Raw genomic sequence first — 16,990 nt, 5'->3', positions numbered from 1 at the left:
AACCACTTAACACCAGGTGGGCTGTGAGCTCGTCCACTCATCTAAGCAATAAAAAAAAAGGTAACTTGAAAAAACTTGTCAAAACATAATATATATTATTTTCTAGATGTGACCATGTGGTGAATTTAGGGGTCAGCAAATAATAAAAATATATTAGAGATAGAGATTATTTCCAAAAGCTGTTCAGCTGTTTTTTCCATAATTAGGCACTTCTAATACGAATGCAGCTTCACTACTGTGAAGAGTGCCTACTGAGTTTCTCGCCGGATCTTCTCAGTGGGTCGCGTTTCCGATCCGGTGGTAGATTCTGCGAAGCCCGGCTCTTGCGAGGGTTCGTGTTAGCAACACTCCGGTTTGAGCCCCGTGAGCTCACCTACACACGTTAGGGTGAAGCTGAAATAGCCTCTCAAGGTTATCAGCAAAGGTAGGAAAAAAAAAACTGAGAAGAATCGGCAAGTAATTGAGGACATGTTATTGTCCAATGTAGGCATGTGTATCGCAACACACCCACAGATTTGGTATTCACTTCCTACCTAGATTGGCGGGTTACGGGAGCCCATAGATGATACCGTGCTCCCACTACTAATAAAAAATCTTCGTCCTCTTTAATTTCTAATTTAATCCCCTCACTAATAACTCGGTGCATTTGCTAACTTAAGGCCTACTAGCTAGTATGGTTGACGAGCAATAGAAAATTTTGTATCTACTATTTAGGTATCTTACTATCTACTAACTTAAGGAAACGGTAGGCAACGGCTTGGCTCTGCCCCTGGCATTGCTGACGTCCATGGGCGACGGTAACCACTTACCATTAGGTGGGCCGTATGCTTGTCTGCCTCCAAAGGCAATCATTTTTTTCGATCTACAGTCCAGAACCAGCAATGTCGTGTCTGTGTGACTCTTTGGGTACTTATGCTGACACGTAAGCAAATATGAGTTCATATGTATGTTTTGGGAAATATATATTAATAGTAGTGGTTTTTACAATTTAAAATTCGTGAGTTAATTAATATAAAGATGGGTTCAATAAAACTTAGAAAAAATAAATAACAAACATTTTTTTTTATTTCAATAAGTATTGGACACCGATAAGAAATACATACATATATTTATAGTATCGTAGTCACAATTATATCTATATGTATATTTGTACAAGTACTTTGTTTCAAACGAAACACCTGTATGATGGCAAAAGATGAGGTAGATTTGTTTAAGGAGTTTCAATTGAAAGTCGGCGATGTAGGACTTGCCAGAAGTCGAACTCTTCCGATAAACTTTTACAACTAAGCTATAATCATACAAACAATAAAGAAAAACAAATTAATTAAAACAGTTAAGTAAATAGGAACTTAAATCGATTGCAGTAATGGCGAAAACATTTTTATTTTATTTTATAATAAGACATTTTAATTATAACTTTGAATACGAATACTTTTTAAATAAATAATTGCATTAAGATTTACCTCTTAACGCGTGTAACGTTGGTATGTAAATGTACCACAAATAAGGGCGGTATCGGCAAACAAACATAATGAAAAGAATATCAGTCTCAAATGGTGTTTGTTACGTGGCGATAGTTCGCTATCAGCTACACTAAATCCTGTCAATAGTACATTATCCCGACAGAGATAAACAATAGAAAATATTCCAAGAACTTTGGCTCTTTACCCTGACGTGGTATAGTCGAATGAGGTAGATAATGGCACGCTTGCCTAACTTTACACTAACTATTAGTAATATTAAAACATTGCAACATCGAATTACAATTACAACTTTCTAATCGGAACGTCACCTTAAATTTGTACATTACAATATTTGTACCAATAATTTCTTTGGAAAATATACTTCGTAAACTAACGTCTCTAATGAGACCCTACGCACCGACATTTATTACTATCTAAGAGATAAAATAAAATAAAAACAATCAACAAATATTACAGATTAAATATATACATGCAGTATTCATAAATCGTGTGCGCAAAAACCGTCAAGGACAACACTACGTTCCTAAATTATATTAACATTGAGAAAATAAACACGATACATCTAGTAGGAAACTAATACCCGTAGAACAAATTGCTCAAAACCGTTCGCAAACTAACGGCTCCACAGAGTGGATTCATCCATAGCACGTAGACAGAAAACTCAAAGAATTGAAATATAATTTAGCAAATGTATGTACAACACATGACGCATGCTTCGTTGGGTCACACTTCACGCGTAGCATTTTTTAAATCAATTCTGTGAGCTCTTTGTCTCCCTTTACCTTTATATTCAATAACACTTTTCATATTATAATATATCGTTCATAATTTATAGAGATACCACCAATAAGAACATTACACCTACACACAATATCTGATAGAAGACAACTATCTGTTTTACTACAACAATTCTTACATCTAGACAAATACTTTATGTACAATGATAGCCAACGCGGTTATCTCTAATGTGAATAAATACCGTAAATACATTTATTGGAACACCTACAAACTAATACATAAATAATAAATAATTTTCTAATAAATGTCAGCATATATACAAAAGCATGAAGCGTCTCTGTCATGTGTATGCTGTCGTCACGGAGTCCATGCAAATTCAATTCTTCTCCTGAATTTTCGTCTCTTTTTTTATACTAATCTCGTTCTAAAGTCAATTATTATCGTTTGAAGGTGATAAACTTTTCTTAATAACAACATTTTAAGAAATTTGTCAAATATAATAAAAGCAAATCCAAGACGATGGAATTGAGAGTATATAAATCTCTCAATGAAGCGAAATAAAGTGAATCGATTGTTGAAAATGTTGTCTGAATCAACACCAAGTTGTCATGTACAAATTTATGAGCCAAAGGACAGACGCTTTATAAAGATCGATTCATAGACCATAACGATTTGTTTTGGTTCAATAGAAAACAATAAATCAGTTCAAATAAATCAAAAAAGATCTTTTGTGCAAGGTGCTCTTTTACTGTTTTTGCAACTTGCAAAACAAAAGAACAAAACCGTGCAGTTTTTACTCTGCTTTGCCTTGAGATTATGCAAATTGTACGACAGTAAAATTCTAAATTGTAACGTAAATAAAAAAGAGCCTTTTACAGCGAGCATTGCGAATACAAAGACATAAAAAAGAATAGTCAAGACTATCTTACGAGCCTGAACCCGGTAGTCTTACCGAGAAAAACGTAATGTATTTACAAAAACTTAACCGTTGTTACGTCGTTAGGTAACCCAATGATAACTATTATTATTATAAAAGAGACTGGAATTCAGGTAAAGAATTGTACTACACTAAAAACTAGAGACGAAAGACATCTAACTTTCATAATTAATTTGACAGAATAGACGCGATTCTACGGGGGAGGAACTCGTATACCGGCTCAGCGGCGCGCTTAAGAGGCGCACGACGACTACGCGGAGTGCATGCGCAAGTCGGTCGGCGAATCCGGCGTGGCCGGTCGCCGCGGCAGTGATAGATCCTCGGGCTCCGTCTGCTCGGGCCACTCGTCCCAACGCCAATCAGATGCAGTTGCCACCGGAGGACTTGGAGTGTCGGGCTCGCATCCAGCGCTCGCACATCGATGTAAAGCAGCCGCTTGTCTTCGTCTGAATCTTGCACCACATCGGCAAGCAAAAGGAGCATCGCCTTCATGGACTAGCGCATGTGCCTTTAGTTGATTAGAGTCAGAAAAACGTGCAGGGCAACGAGTGCAAGCATATGGTCTCTCTCCAGTGTGCACACGGAGGTGGCGGCGTAAATTAGCAACCTGGACAAAATGACGAGGGCAGTGTGGGCAGCTGTAGGGCTTCTCACCGGTGTGCAAACGTAAATGTGTCTTAAGATGATGATCACGAGTAAATCTTTTGTGACATTCGCTGCATTCGAACGGCTTTTCTCCCGTGTGTGTCCGTTCGTGGTTTTGCAGAACGTGTTTGTAACCAAAGGAACGAGAACAGACTTTACAGGTGAAGAGCTTATCGCGGGGCGGGTCGGTTGCACCAGGCGAAGAACCTGAGGACGGTGGCGAAGGTGGTGCAGTAGATTGGTCATCGAGCTTAGGCGTGCGACGTCGCTTACGAGTACGATCCAGTTCGGGTGGTGGAAGCAAGGGCGTAGGTGGCGACGGAGGCCACGCTGCCAGTAGCGCACCCGAGTATAGCTCGGCCGGTAGACCTGCTACCAGAGCGGCAGCGCGGCTTGCAAGCAGTCTCTCCGCCAGCATCGGAAGAGATTCTTGACGCATTGTAGAAAGAGGTCGTACTGATACACCTGCACGACAAAACATAACGAATTATAAGCAAGAAAATGTCATTATTAAAACAACAAAAAAAATATATATACGAAATTTTTGTATAATATTAATTCGCGAATCGTTTTATTTAGTCTAAAATGTCCACGTTGCTATTTACGACCTAAATAAACAAGTTAGTAAAACAACAAAAAAAGTAACTATCAATAGCACACTTATCAGTCAAAGAGAACAAAAAATTTGGTAAAAACTAAGCCAGATTGTGTGAAGGAAACATTTGGTCGCAATCACGCGGCTGCAGGTCGCTTCCGTCCCGACCTGTTGCGCAAATTGCTTTATAGAATTCTGAAAAGTTTTCCTAATTTAAATCTGAAATTTATAATACATTCAATAATCTATCTTAATCTATATATATAAAAATGAATTGCTATTCGTTAGTCTCGATAAAACTCGAGAGCGGCTGGACCGATTTGGCTAATTTTGGTCTTAAATTATTTGTGGAAGTCCAGAGAAGGTTTAAAAGGTAAATTTGAAAATGCTCGGAATTAAATAAAAATAAAAATTTTGTTTTTCCTCTGATGTATCCCCCGTCGGACGGATTCCTTTTGTTTGTGTTAAGTTTATTTTATAGAAAAGTTTAGGTCTTTTATTTATCGATTGAGGCACTACGAAGTCTGCCGGGTCAACTAGTCTTACCGAAGAAATAAATATGTATCCCCTCTTATTTAAGAATTATTACTCCTATATCTGATTGTTTGAAATTAGAGAACAATGAAGTTCGGTAAGTTTATAGTGTCAGCAAGAATACACGAATGTCGGGCCGGGAGCGACCTGACCACTTACCTATATAATGGAATTAATTATTCCTCGAGCGGCAAACTCCGCCCGCCCGCTCCGCCCAAATTATATTCAAATATTAATTTCGTTGAAGAAAAGCCTTTTTGAGAGCACTTAATTAAAATTAGACAAAATCATAATTGAAAGTTCTCCTCGAGGCGTGAAGAGGCGGCGCGAGGAGGGAGTTCCGTACATTATCTACTTAGCTGTCGAATTAATTCCCGGAGCCGAGCTGAGACCTCACCGTCGCACTTAATTGAAAAAGGCAAAATATTTTGTCATCTGCGAGAGTTGCCGCAACTTCGTTATTTTGTTTGTAACAAAGCATTTCTACGTCTCCGTATAGTTAGTCTATATCTATCTATACTTAACATTATAAAGAGGAAAGATTTGTTTGTTTGTATTGAATAGGCTCCGAAACTACTGAACCGATTTGAAAAATTCTTTCACTGTTTGGAAGCTACACTCATCCCAAGTGACATAGACTATAATCTTTTTCAAAAAAATTAGGAATCCTTACTAAAACTCCAATAATGTAACCCAAGGTGTAAAAATATTACCAAAAATATTCTTTACATCGAGTGCCCTGCAAAAACTATTAATGATAGAATAAAATAATGTACTACGACTTTGTAGAACGCATTATTATTTACAAAAAGTGTCGCGACAGCATATGTCTAACTATTACAGTTATTATGCCGCAATAAGTGTTGTTTTATTTTAAAAAATAAAACAACGTCAAATATCGTTGAAATTTTTGTTAAAGACCCGAGCGGAGCCGGAGCGGGCCGCTAGTATATTATAAATATAATCCATATCGTAACTGATTATCAAAGTGAATGTAAAATTTCTCGGATGAGATAATTTTTAAAGTTATGATTAGGGGCAGCGTCTCGCGCGGCACGTACCACGAGATAATCCCATAACTTTTTAATAACATTCTTCAATGTTTGTAGGACAAGCAGCGAGCCGTCCCTGTGATGTGATCAGAATTACAACACCAGGCTTAATGTTCAAGTTTCAACAAGTAAATACCCTTATTTTTCGAATGACAAGAGAAAATCCAGTTAAAAACAAAAAAAAATGTAATGACAGTATATTACGAAATTGTAAGAAAACTGCGTAAGTATATTGAAGATAATGACAAAAAAGATTATGATGTGATGTTTAGGTCTCTGTGACTTCAATTAGCCGATTGTAGCTGCCTTTCTGGATATTTGTTCGTCTTAGAAACCGATTTTGGAAATAAATATGTGTAACAAAATAATTATTTCTGTGCGTAAATACATACTTTTCTGTGACAAGAATGAGAGCTGAAACTAAAATAATGAAATTACGTTTTGCACAAAGTAGACAGACTACTGTATAAAGATCGAACTAAATTCCAAATTAAGACCACATGGAACCGTGGGATAATCAAGTTACACATGCTAGGTAACATTTGCTATGACGCTATTCTTCATAATAAGTAATTCTGAAGTGTTATAGTTTATTTATGTATTGAATTTTAGATAACAAAATTAACACGATCTTCCAAAAAATTCAAAACCCTAGCTGATAAGTATTCAATTTTGTATTAGTAATTGACAAAAGTCGCTGTTTCGTAAAAAGAAACTAAATAATGTTCCATTTTTATTAGCCGTCGGGTGACAGTGTCGGCGATAAATTTTTACAGCGCACCGCACCCTTCCGTGTGCCGCTTTTTATGTCCTAAAGAGTTGTAATTATCCCCTCTTTATACGCCATAAATATTTGTCAATAACCCATATTCAATACTTTTATGGAGTCGCCTGCGGCTCACCACTCCATAACTCATTATTGCGTAAGGGTTCAGCCGATAACGGACGTGTCAATGACACATCTTTATTGTTACTCCGCCACTTGTGAGGCTTTTTGCTTTGCGAAATCTCGGCTTTCAGATTGATTAATAAAAAGCCTAACGTACAAATACTTTGGTCGATTTTATGTAACTCGCTTTCTTTCCTTCGCTTTTGGTTTTGAACTATTTTTTATAACTTGTTATTGGAATAAATGAGTTTACTTATGCACGTTTAATTCGATAAAGACAGAGTTTTTTTTTTTTTTATATGTAATGAAATTCACATCGTGGGATAGTTTAGTATGATATTATTATTAGTTTCTTGGTGATGAGATAAGCGTCGAGCATACCTCGATATTGTTTTAACAGACAGTAACAAGCATTACTTTTTACAATTACCCTGCAAAACTTACTTAGTCATTTTTATTTCAATGAAAAATTCTACGTGAGTGATATATTAGTCGACGATTACTTTATGTCCGTCCTAATTTCGGAATAATGTAATGCGATTAGCCTCTAGTCGGAGAGTAGCCGCACAGATTAAAGACTTCATATGGATTCCTAGTTTAGGGTTAAGCGCAATATACTACGCGCCGAATTTCTTTTGGCTTCCTCGCTTACGTAATCTTTTCAACTTGTATTTATATTGTTTTAATTGTCAATTAACTAAACTAACTTACAAACTCACTAAATATTTTTGTTGTCCAACCCTATCTCTTCCAGTAGGTGCCGTAGAAGAAAACTGAGAGATCCGACAGAGTTTGAGCAGCGGCGATCTTTTCGTACTATACCAATGTATTGCTAACGTCACCACCTGCACAAATAGGTAGTCTCCATCCCATCTATTTCTTCCGCGATGTAGTCACGTGTTTCCCTTTGAAGGGTGGGAACAGCAGTTATACAAAAGAATTGCGAAGTTGACGTCATGTTTCAAGGCGTGTTGTGGTCGCGTTCTCCATGTGATGTGTATGGACTTCAGTAACCACTAGGAGTTCCATGAGTTCGTCTATTTATCTTCGTATAAAATAAATAAAATGCGTCTGCTGGAATTCCTTTTTCAATAAAATAGTTCGGTCAACCTATAATGGTTATTACAGCACAAACATAAAACAAATTGGCTAATTTAATTATTTATAATCTTGGTACCATCAAAAACTATTCATTGTTTATTCTATATCTGCTATATCGTGATCTGGTGGTAGAATTTAGATTTATAGCAGATTATTATTACATGATATTTCTCTACTTCTCACATTTCTCTTCTTTGTTTATTCATTAAGAAAGCTCTGAATTAAGCGCAGCGGTTACTGGAACCCTTGAACTCAGCAAGCTGAATGCCGTTGCAGCTTGTGACTAATGATTTAAGTATCAGTTGTGTTATTACAACGATTGTATAATACTATATAAATTACTTCGCTAAAAATAGACTGGATGTTGGTACCCATATATGCGTCTTACCCCTAGGGACTAAGATAGAAATAGGAAGTTTGGATCTAGGGACTTTGGTGGACGGATGTAATAACGGTCGGATAATGGGAAGTACTAGAAGTAACTTGGAGAACTCAGGATTAGAGTCTCCAGATTAATGGTAATAATTCATTGGCATTAATTCAATGGTAGGCAGTGACTTGCCTGTGCCCCTGGCGTTACTGGCGTCCATGAGCGATGGTCACCACTTACCATCAAGAAAGTCTTATGCTCGTCTGCCTACAAAGCTACGTAGTTTAGCCTATTGTACTTTACATGTACGTTACGCTTAAGTTTTCCGCCTCACGTTTCAAAGTGGATACTGGCACTATGATGTTGAGTTCTGACAATCTTAACATCAGATGGTCCATCGGCTTATTCAATTATCTAGTGGATTGTAAAAAACAAATTCATTAACCAGTTGAATTTTTAATTGTAGGTTGCCCCGGTATGTTGTTTTGATAATAGAATTGAATACCGTTCTTCTTCGTGTTTTAAACGAAGCTCTTAGCGGAAGGCATTGAATAAATTCCATGAGCAACATTGACTAAGCACGTATATAAAACTATCATACACTTTTCATGATGATGAGTGAAGATAATATTGAGTTATACTGAGTTACAACCTTTTTTTTTTCTACGCTGGAGAATCCGTTTACGGATACCCGGTCGAGAGGGGTAACAGACCGGGTTATGTCGGACTCCGGCGCCTCCAGAAAAAAAGAGCGAGAATAGGAAGACCAAAGTCCTCCTCTTCGTCCAATTCTTAATACTGAGTTACAACCTACCAATACAATTTTTTGTGATGGTACATTAAATGTGATGGTACTTTATTGCAAATTTATTGAATTTTTAATTGATTTCGTATAAAAATAACTTTAATTGGCTTTTTTGTTATGGTAGTTTTAGTGTTTTTTGTAAGAGTGTATTGGAATTCTATATGATTAGGTACTATTAAGCTGCATATTTCTGCCGAGAAGTAATCATAATTTCCAATTTTATGCAAAAAACAGTCCTTACAATTGGGATTTCAACACTTAACATCTGGTAGTACGTCTATCCATAAATAACATTACAATACATTTATATAACATTAAATAAATATTACTGAAAATTACTTTTTTACAACATACTATTACGAATTGTTAACGTTGTAAATTACCATTACGGTTTTAATTGGCTTTGATTAAAGTGATTAAAATAAACTTAATAAATTTATTACTTTAGTATGAAAAACATTAAAAGGTTTTTATTTCAATAATATGATACAACTTGTAGCTAGGACACAAGTTTAGAAATAGGAATATTTTAAAAAGCTTCACTTGTGTTTGAAATTAAGTTAAAGTTAAATATTAAGTTAAGTTAGTAGCTTCAATATAATGAACAAAAAAAAGAAGATTTACGATTTACGATTAAATTTATGTGACGCACGAACCAAACCTGGTACTTTGAATACCAAATACGTAAGTGAGCTTATAAATATATATTTTTTGCATTGTTCCGGGTTTTGAAGGAAAATTAATTTTATTTTATTGATTTCAATTTCATTTTAAAACTATTTTGTAAATTAATAGTAGCACAATATTATACAAATAAAAGGTTAATGATCTTTGATAACGATGACGCTATTGATTCAGTACCAGTTTTAAAAACAAACTTCAAAATTCATTCACAATAAATAAATTTTCGTATCATTTTTTATATAGCCCTTATCTTCATATTATATATGTAGGTATTATAAGAAATGCACATACCATATACAATACGTGAAAACAACAAAGGTCAAGGTGCCGTCGGTAAACCATTATATTTAATTTTATCAAAAAAATTTAGACATAATTGTTTCTATTTCCTAGGTATAATGCAATGATTATAATTTGTTAACCATTGCATTATTTTCAAACCTTAACCAAAATTAATGATCATTAATTAATCATTATCTATCACTTAAAACCAGTAATTCCAGTAATTACAGTAATACCAGTAATTTTATGACACTATTTTGCTTGAAGCTTAAGACATAATTGAGACTTTAAATTAACACAAACAATTTACGGTTCTGCTATTGTTTTTATATTACGTGATTTGTGCTTCAAAAAACGATTATTGTTGATAACGAATAAATCGTGTGATTTTAATTACCATTTAAATAAATACTTATAAATAAATATTATTATACTTTCTACTTACATATATGTAAATAATAGTATTTTTATGAGTCTAACAAGATCAAAACTTTTATCGTCGGTTGTAGAAGCTTTCTACGTATCACGTAATATTGTAGCGGTATCGTAGCACGCTGCTACGCTCTCGGTGCCGCTACGGTTCACTGAATCTGCAAGGTTGGAATGCAAATAAACATGTGTGCGAGGAAGTAGCGAGCGTGTCGGCCAATCCCGGCGCTCGCTCCACGCATGTCGCGCCCCGGCAACTTTGAAACTTTACACACATGCACTTCCTTCAGCTTCAGCGGACCGCGGAGGCAACTAACTAATAACTGAAACTTCACAAACCTCTTGAATTCTGCGTCGACTGCAGCGACAAGGCCATCTCACACCAGATTCACGGATAATGCATTTATTTTGAACACTTTAAAAGTCTTTCGGCAAACGCTCGAAAATTCTCTTTTCAAATATAATGATTAAAATTGGAAAATGTCCGTTACAGTTTTCATGAAAATTTCAGATAAGATTGTTCACATGTTGTGTCGTCGCGGAGTTAAAAGGATGAATGAGGGTAGCGAGCGATGCGAGCGCTCTGGTCGTGACCTACGACAACACTGGCGGTAGCAGTGAGCGGCTTGCCTGGCTTCGTCCGCCCCTCCGCGCAGTAAACACACCCCCACGCCCCTCCTGCCGCGCTCTCCCCGCTCCGCACCCCACCCCCGGTGCACTCCACATGCATGCAATGCATTCACTTTTTATGGCCGCTACTACATTATGTTCCTTCCTGACTGTTTTTTAGCCCTCTGTGGAGTAGCGCCACATAAGCACTTTTTATGTTTTACGAGTTGCTCCCGCGCGTTCTAGACTAGCTGACATTAATAGAAACAAATTCGAGAACTGATGTAATAGTAATCCGCGCGTTTTATTAACAATAAATAGTACAGTAATAAAATTTCCAATGACCAATTCTTCCAATTCAATTTTTTTTCAACATTCTAGACAAACTTCTAGAGTGATAATATTATGTGGTTAGGGTCGCTTAAAGACATCACGAGTACTACGTAAAAATAAATGTAAAGCCAGATGCCTTTGCACTTTTTTACAATTCTTTTGAAGAAGGACATGTCACTGAGCAGGATGGGCATAATAATTTCAGGAAGTATGGATCAACTCTAATCCTGTGCCGAGTGGTGCGATGGTAAAGAGAGCATGGTGAGATCATCTGAAAAAATCCTCGAATCCTTTCTCGACTCCTCAAAGCATTCCCCATGGATCCACTATATTAATAAAATCCTTTTTTTTTTTTTAATAGAATACAACGTGAGACATTAATACTTACTAGAGGTCCCGCAGTAGTCGAATTCGACTATAATTAATTGGAATTGTAGGTTTGTACACTATTATGATTGTATTTTATACTTCTATAATCACAAATTTCGCCAAGACTACACTATAAAAAATATTAACAAAGACACACAATATTTAATCTCAATTTGACAACAGACGTCAAGAACAAAATTTTGACAATAAATAGTATGCATGCGTGTGTGCGTCAAATACATGGTATGTAGTGTGTGTAATGTTTTCTTTATTGATTTAATGTATCTTTTATGCATTATTTTAAAAAAATATTAGCATTGTGCACTTCTTCTCTATATTCTCTATAAGTGTGGAAAATTTCATACTCCTCCGTCCGCGCAATTTTCGTGAAAAGGGATACAAAGTTTTTGCTTCACGTATTAATATATAGATTCTGTTTCTCTGACACTGCATTGTCTAACTATTTATTCTTTTACTGAGATTTCGTTACATTGATAGCTACAAAACGTTTTTTATTCATGTTCCTTTTCGCGATAGATGAGTTCAATTCAACTCTTCTTGGGATCCGATTTGACCAACTTTGAAACGAGCGGTGGCGAGGTTGATCACAACTTTCGTTGCTTAGACCAGGAAGGAAGGAACGCAAATTAGGAAATAGTAGAAAGGTTAAGCCAGTAAACAAGATAAGGACTAAGAATCGGTCAAGAGCAGTCGGAAGATAGAAAGTGTAGAAGAGGATGGGGTCACGTATCTGATAAAAGTTAACATAATGTAGCATTGTTTAGTGCGTATATTTTTGCCGGGAATATATTTATGCAAAAAGTGATATTTGATTAATTTGATTACAAACTCAAAGGTTACAGTTGAAAATTAGGTTAACCAAAAAAATTTTAACAATCTTGCAAAATCGATGATGTCTAATACGATTTTAATGGCATTCTTCAACAAAACGAGTTAAATAATTAGGGAGTCTTTGTTGCTCTGGGTGTGCGAAGAGGCTCACTGCCTATTTAGTATTAAATGATATCGGAGCGTATAGACATTAGAACCCTAGTAATTTCATGAGGTTGAAGTATTAATTGTATATTGTTCAACGACTGTAGATCCATCCATCGTAACAAAACGCATAACTGTTTTGCAGCAAAACTGCGCAAAATGATTGTACACATTTACACGTGCACATAATTTACTATTCATTTAGAAAATCAAATCCAATTAAATTTGATACCTAGCTAATCCACAAAAAATAATGGAATTAAATACTGTAGCCGAATAAATCTGGTAATGTCATGAATTGAGTTAGCGAAATTTATCAGCCTTATTAGTTGCAAGCTTTGAAAAAAACAATTCGGATCGTGATCTGCAAATCAATTAGGTACACCCATTCGGTAAAGAGATTTCCAACGCATAACACGTATACCTTTTAAATTGATCTAAACAAATCGTAGGGATCTATATTTTGTGATCGTGTGCTGTTACAGTTTTAAATCTCTATATATAAAAATGAATTGCTGTTCGTTAGTCTCGCTAAAACTCGAGAACGGTTAGACCGATTTGGCTAATTTTGGTCTTGAATTATTTGTGGAAGTTCAGAGAAGGCTTAAAAGGTAGATAAATATGAAAATTATAGAAATTAAATAAAAATAACAATTTTGTTTTTCCTTTGATGTGGCGCCCGTCGGACCGTTTCCTTTTGTAAGTTTTACGTTTATTTTATACAAAAGTTTAAGTCTTTTATTTATCGATTGAGACACTACGAAGTCTGTCGGGTCAGCTAGTAATAAAATAAATGTTTAAGGGTGAAATTAAATTAATTTGTCGTAATTCATAAAATTCAATCTGTTTTTAAACGTAATACAATTTCATTTAGCTTTATAGTAACATTATGAATTCACAACGTGTATTTAATTCAATTAACTACAATGATCAATTTTTACATGAGTGCGAGCAGACGAGTCGTTATTCTGGAGTTTACAGACAAGACAATGTATCAGCGCTCATGCAGCAAAATGTTATTCATTAATGCAAATAATATAATTATCTTTTTAACATTTTAATAAACGATACTCGTGAAGAATGTTTTAGAGATTTCGTACTAATTCAGTCGTCTTACCGTGACGACTTTGTAAAGTCACTTTTCTCAAAGAAGTTGATGGTTGACTCATTATTCTCGAGGTAGATGGGTTCAAGGTCTAGGAGGTTGTCGGTGATTAGTGGACAAAAAAACGCGAATACGGCCTTCACCACTCTCTTTGAGACAGTCTCAACTGCGTTTGAACAACTGCGGTATATAGTTATTTCACGCTTGCATTAACCCTTGCAGACTACGCAATACCATAAATATACAGTATTTTTTTTAACTAGTCACTAGTAGTTTATTCAGCAAGAGAGACTCATATAAATTATGCCGCTGTCTTGAGACATGAGATTGAAGTCCCAGCGGAATTTGTAAACGCTGTCTCATCTTCCTAAACGGAACGCATGTCTGCTATTTCGCGGCAGAAATACGAAAAATAAATAGAACATGCCAATGCCATTGAACTTGAGTCACAGATTTTTTTTCTGTTTCTATGTATTGTGCTCGGTTTTATAATATAATACTATCATTTTTCAAAAATATACATATTATTGAAAATAATGTTTGATTTTGAAATTGGAATTTAGCGCGGGCGACCCGGCTGATATATTGTATAAATAATTGAGACTTCAAACTGATAGACATGTTTCATGTGGCGGCGTCGCCTTATCTACTATAGTCTTCGGTGACCCTTTAACTCTACGTGAACCGCGTAAGTCTAAGTCTTATTTAACTCAATAAAATGATAAAATTGTAATATACGTTTGGTTTACATAAAATTTATATGAACGCACGAAACCAACAAATATCTATTGAGGAAATAATTCTAACTTCGATCGGTAAATGTATTAAATTTTTGTTAGCAATTCAATCTGTTCATGAAGAGCTTTCGGAACAATGAAACGCAATAAAATTGATAAAGGAGACAGCCGAACGTGGAGGTTGTAACTTCACAGGACTTTACCGGCTCTAAGTTTGGCCTCCGTAAAACCGTATAGCGGCAATTATTAGCTCTAAGACAACACACATAAAGAGCATAAGTGTCGGCCGATAGCAGCGGACCACGTAAATTAAGAGTTTTTATTGTACGCGGAGTCGCTACTATTTTTACCGCTTCACTATTTTTACCATTTTTGTGAGCACGCGCCACCCCAACTCAGTTTTTATCCCATCACACAAAAACATCAACGAGTAAGAACGTACATAAAGCTATAATTAAACTCAATGCGACGACTCACTGTGGAATCACGTGAGGCTTATATTTCGACATTGCAATGCTACATAAGTTATTTTACTTATTTATAGAAATAACATATTTTTATAAAGAAGATGCAAAAACAATCAGTTTTTTTTTTCTTTTTGTTAAAACAATAAACGAATAGTTTTATAAATTAAAAAAAAAAACGTAGCCCAGCCAGTAAGACAATCCTAAACCTACGAGTTAATTCTTTATTTACCTGACATGTATTTACGAATGACAATCTTTAAAATGAAGAAGATAATTCAAAAATACTAATAAAAAGTAACTAGCGGTGGTAGGGTATGTTGTGAGGCCGTATGAATAAATATATTTTCTATTTCTGCCAAAAAGATCGCATACGGTACGCTTCGAAGAGTTCCTGGAAAGAGGTCGAGAACACCCACAGACCCAACCTTTTGAGTTTCTCGCCGGATCTTCTTAATGAATGCAATTTCGATCCAGTGGTAGATTCAGCGAAGCACTGCTCTTGCTAGGGCAGATGCTAGCATCCTCTTGTGCTCCGTGATCTTGCCTACCAGTTAGGATGATACCAGAATAGGTCATTCAGCCTACTGGTAGTTAGGTAGGCAATCCACACCGCTTGTAATTTTACACATTGTATTGCAAAGGGTACAACGGCATTGACTTTATTGTACGGAATGACTCCGGCAACATTCAATGAGCCATGGCAAATTGAAATTCTTGTCTCTTCTTTCTGGTCCGTATCTCAGTAGTTTATCTAATTTATTTTATTTAATATTAGTAATAACTTAATACCTCTAAACTTTATTTTACACTGAATGTTTATATGAAAAGTGAAGTGACATTTATATTACTGAACAAGAAAGAAAAAGGCGAATATAACTTTTAAATGAAATTTCTTCCTTCAAATCTACACATACAGAGGAGAGAGGGCTAACGAAGTGCAAAACCAGAACATAAAAAAAGATCTATAAATTAACGTCCATTATATCATACACTAGCTTTTGCCCGCGACTCCGTCCGCGTGGAATAGTTACTTTGGCACTAAATTTTACCCTCCACTTCGTTTACGTAGAAAGTGAAGATATTTTTGAATTATAGAATGTTAAGGAGCTATTTAAACCCCTATATTGAAACATTCTTTATTGGTGCTCCACTTGTATTGGTCTTACTGTGATGTTATATAGCCTACAAGCCTTCCTCAATAAATGGGCTATCTAACACTGAAAGAATTTTTCAAATCGGATCAATAGTTCCTGAGATTAGCGCGTTCAAACAAGCAAACAAACTCTTCAGCTTTATAATATAAGTATAGATAAAACATTGCATGCATTACTAATGACATTGTAGTAATTTACGTGATATCGATTGCGGTCGTCTACCAGTTGCACGGGTGCATCGTGTGAGTTTCATAAATGTAATAATACAAATTGTTCACAGCATTTGTCTTCATTTATCGTGCCCTTCGTTTCTTTTTAAACAGATTCATTTCCATGTTGTATTGATTTGCCTTACGATTTTTGCCGACATTCTGACTGACGTCACAACTAATTAGACATGGTAGTTCTAGATTTGCCCAGTATATTAGCATTATAGGAACTCATGAGATACACACAGAGGACTTATATAATAACGCCAGCAGTTTAATATTAAGAAGGCAAAATGGGGAAGTAATAACACCTAGAACTTAGACATTTCTTTTAAAAAATAAGTTTTAAATTAGTAACGTGTATCTTTTACATCAGAAACAGTGTATATAAAAATGTTTAATTAATAACAGGAAAAATGAGGAATATACTATTGATTGAACATTCATTAAAATTAGCTAAACTTCA

General features: G+C 35.5%; 1 protein-coding gene across 1 annotated transcript; it reads right to left on the bottom strand.

The window, feature by feature from the left end:
• Window positions 1–1,043: 1,043 nt before the first annotated feature.
• Window positions 1,044–11,161, bottom strand: LOC101738173 (protein krueppel). Its single transcript, XM_021349223.3, has 2 exons — window positions 10,885–11,161; window positions 1,044–4,269 (listed from the first exon to the last, which is right to left on the bottom strand). Exons 1-2 carry the CDS (start codon window positions 10,919–10,921, stop codon window positions 3,410–3,412), a joined length of 897 nt encoding a protein of 298 aa, XP_021204898.1. The 5' UTR covers window positions 10,922–11,161; the 3' UTR covers window positions 1,044–3,409.
• Window positions 11,162–16,990: the final 5,829 nt, after the last annotated feature.

This window comes from Bombyx mori, chromosome 13, assembly GCF_030269925.1.
Source record: "Bombyx mori chromosome 13, ASM3026992v2".
Lineage (NCBI taxonomy): Eukaryota > Metazoa > Arthropoda > Insecta > Lepidoptera > Bombycidae > Bombyx > Bombyx mori.
This window is presented reverse-complemented; position numbering and strand designations above follow the sequence as displayed.

Bases quoted from the DNA above. Each gene is read 5' to 3' on its own strand.
- LOC101738173 (XM_021349223.3), bottom strand. From the start codon at position 10,921: ATGGCCTTGTCGCTGCAGTCGACGCAGAATTCAAGAG. The intron at 4,270-10,884 runs GTTTGTGAAGTT...TTTGTCGTGCAG, and splicing joins GTCGACGCAGAATTCAAGAG to GTGTATCAGTACGACCTCTT.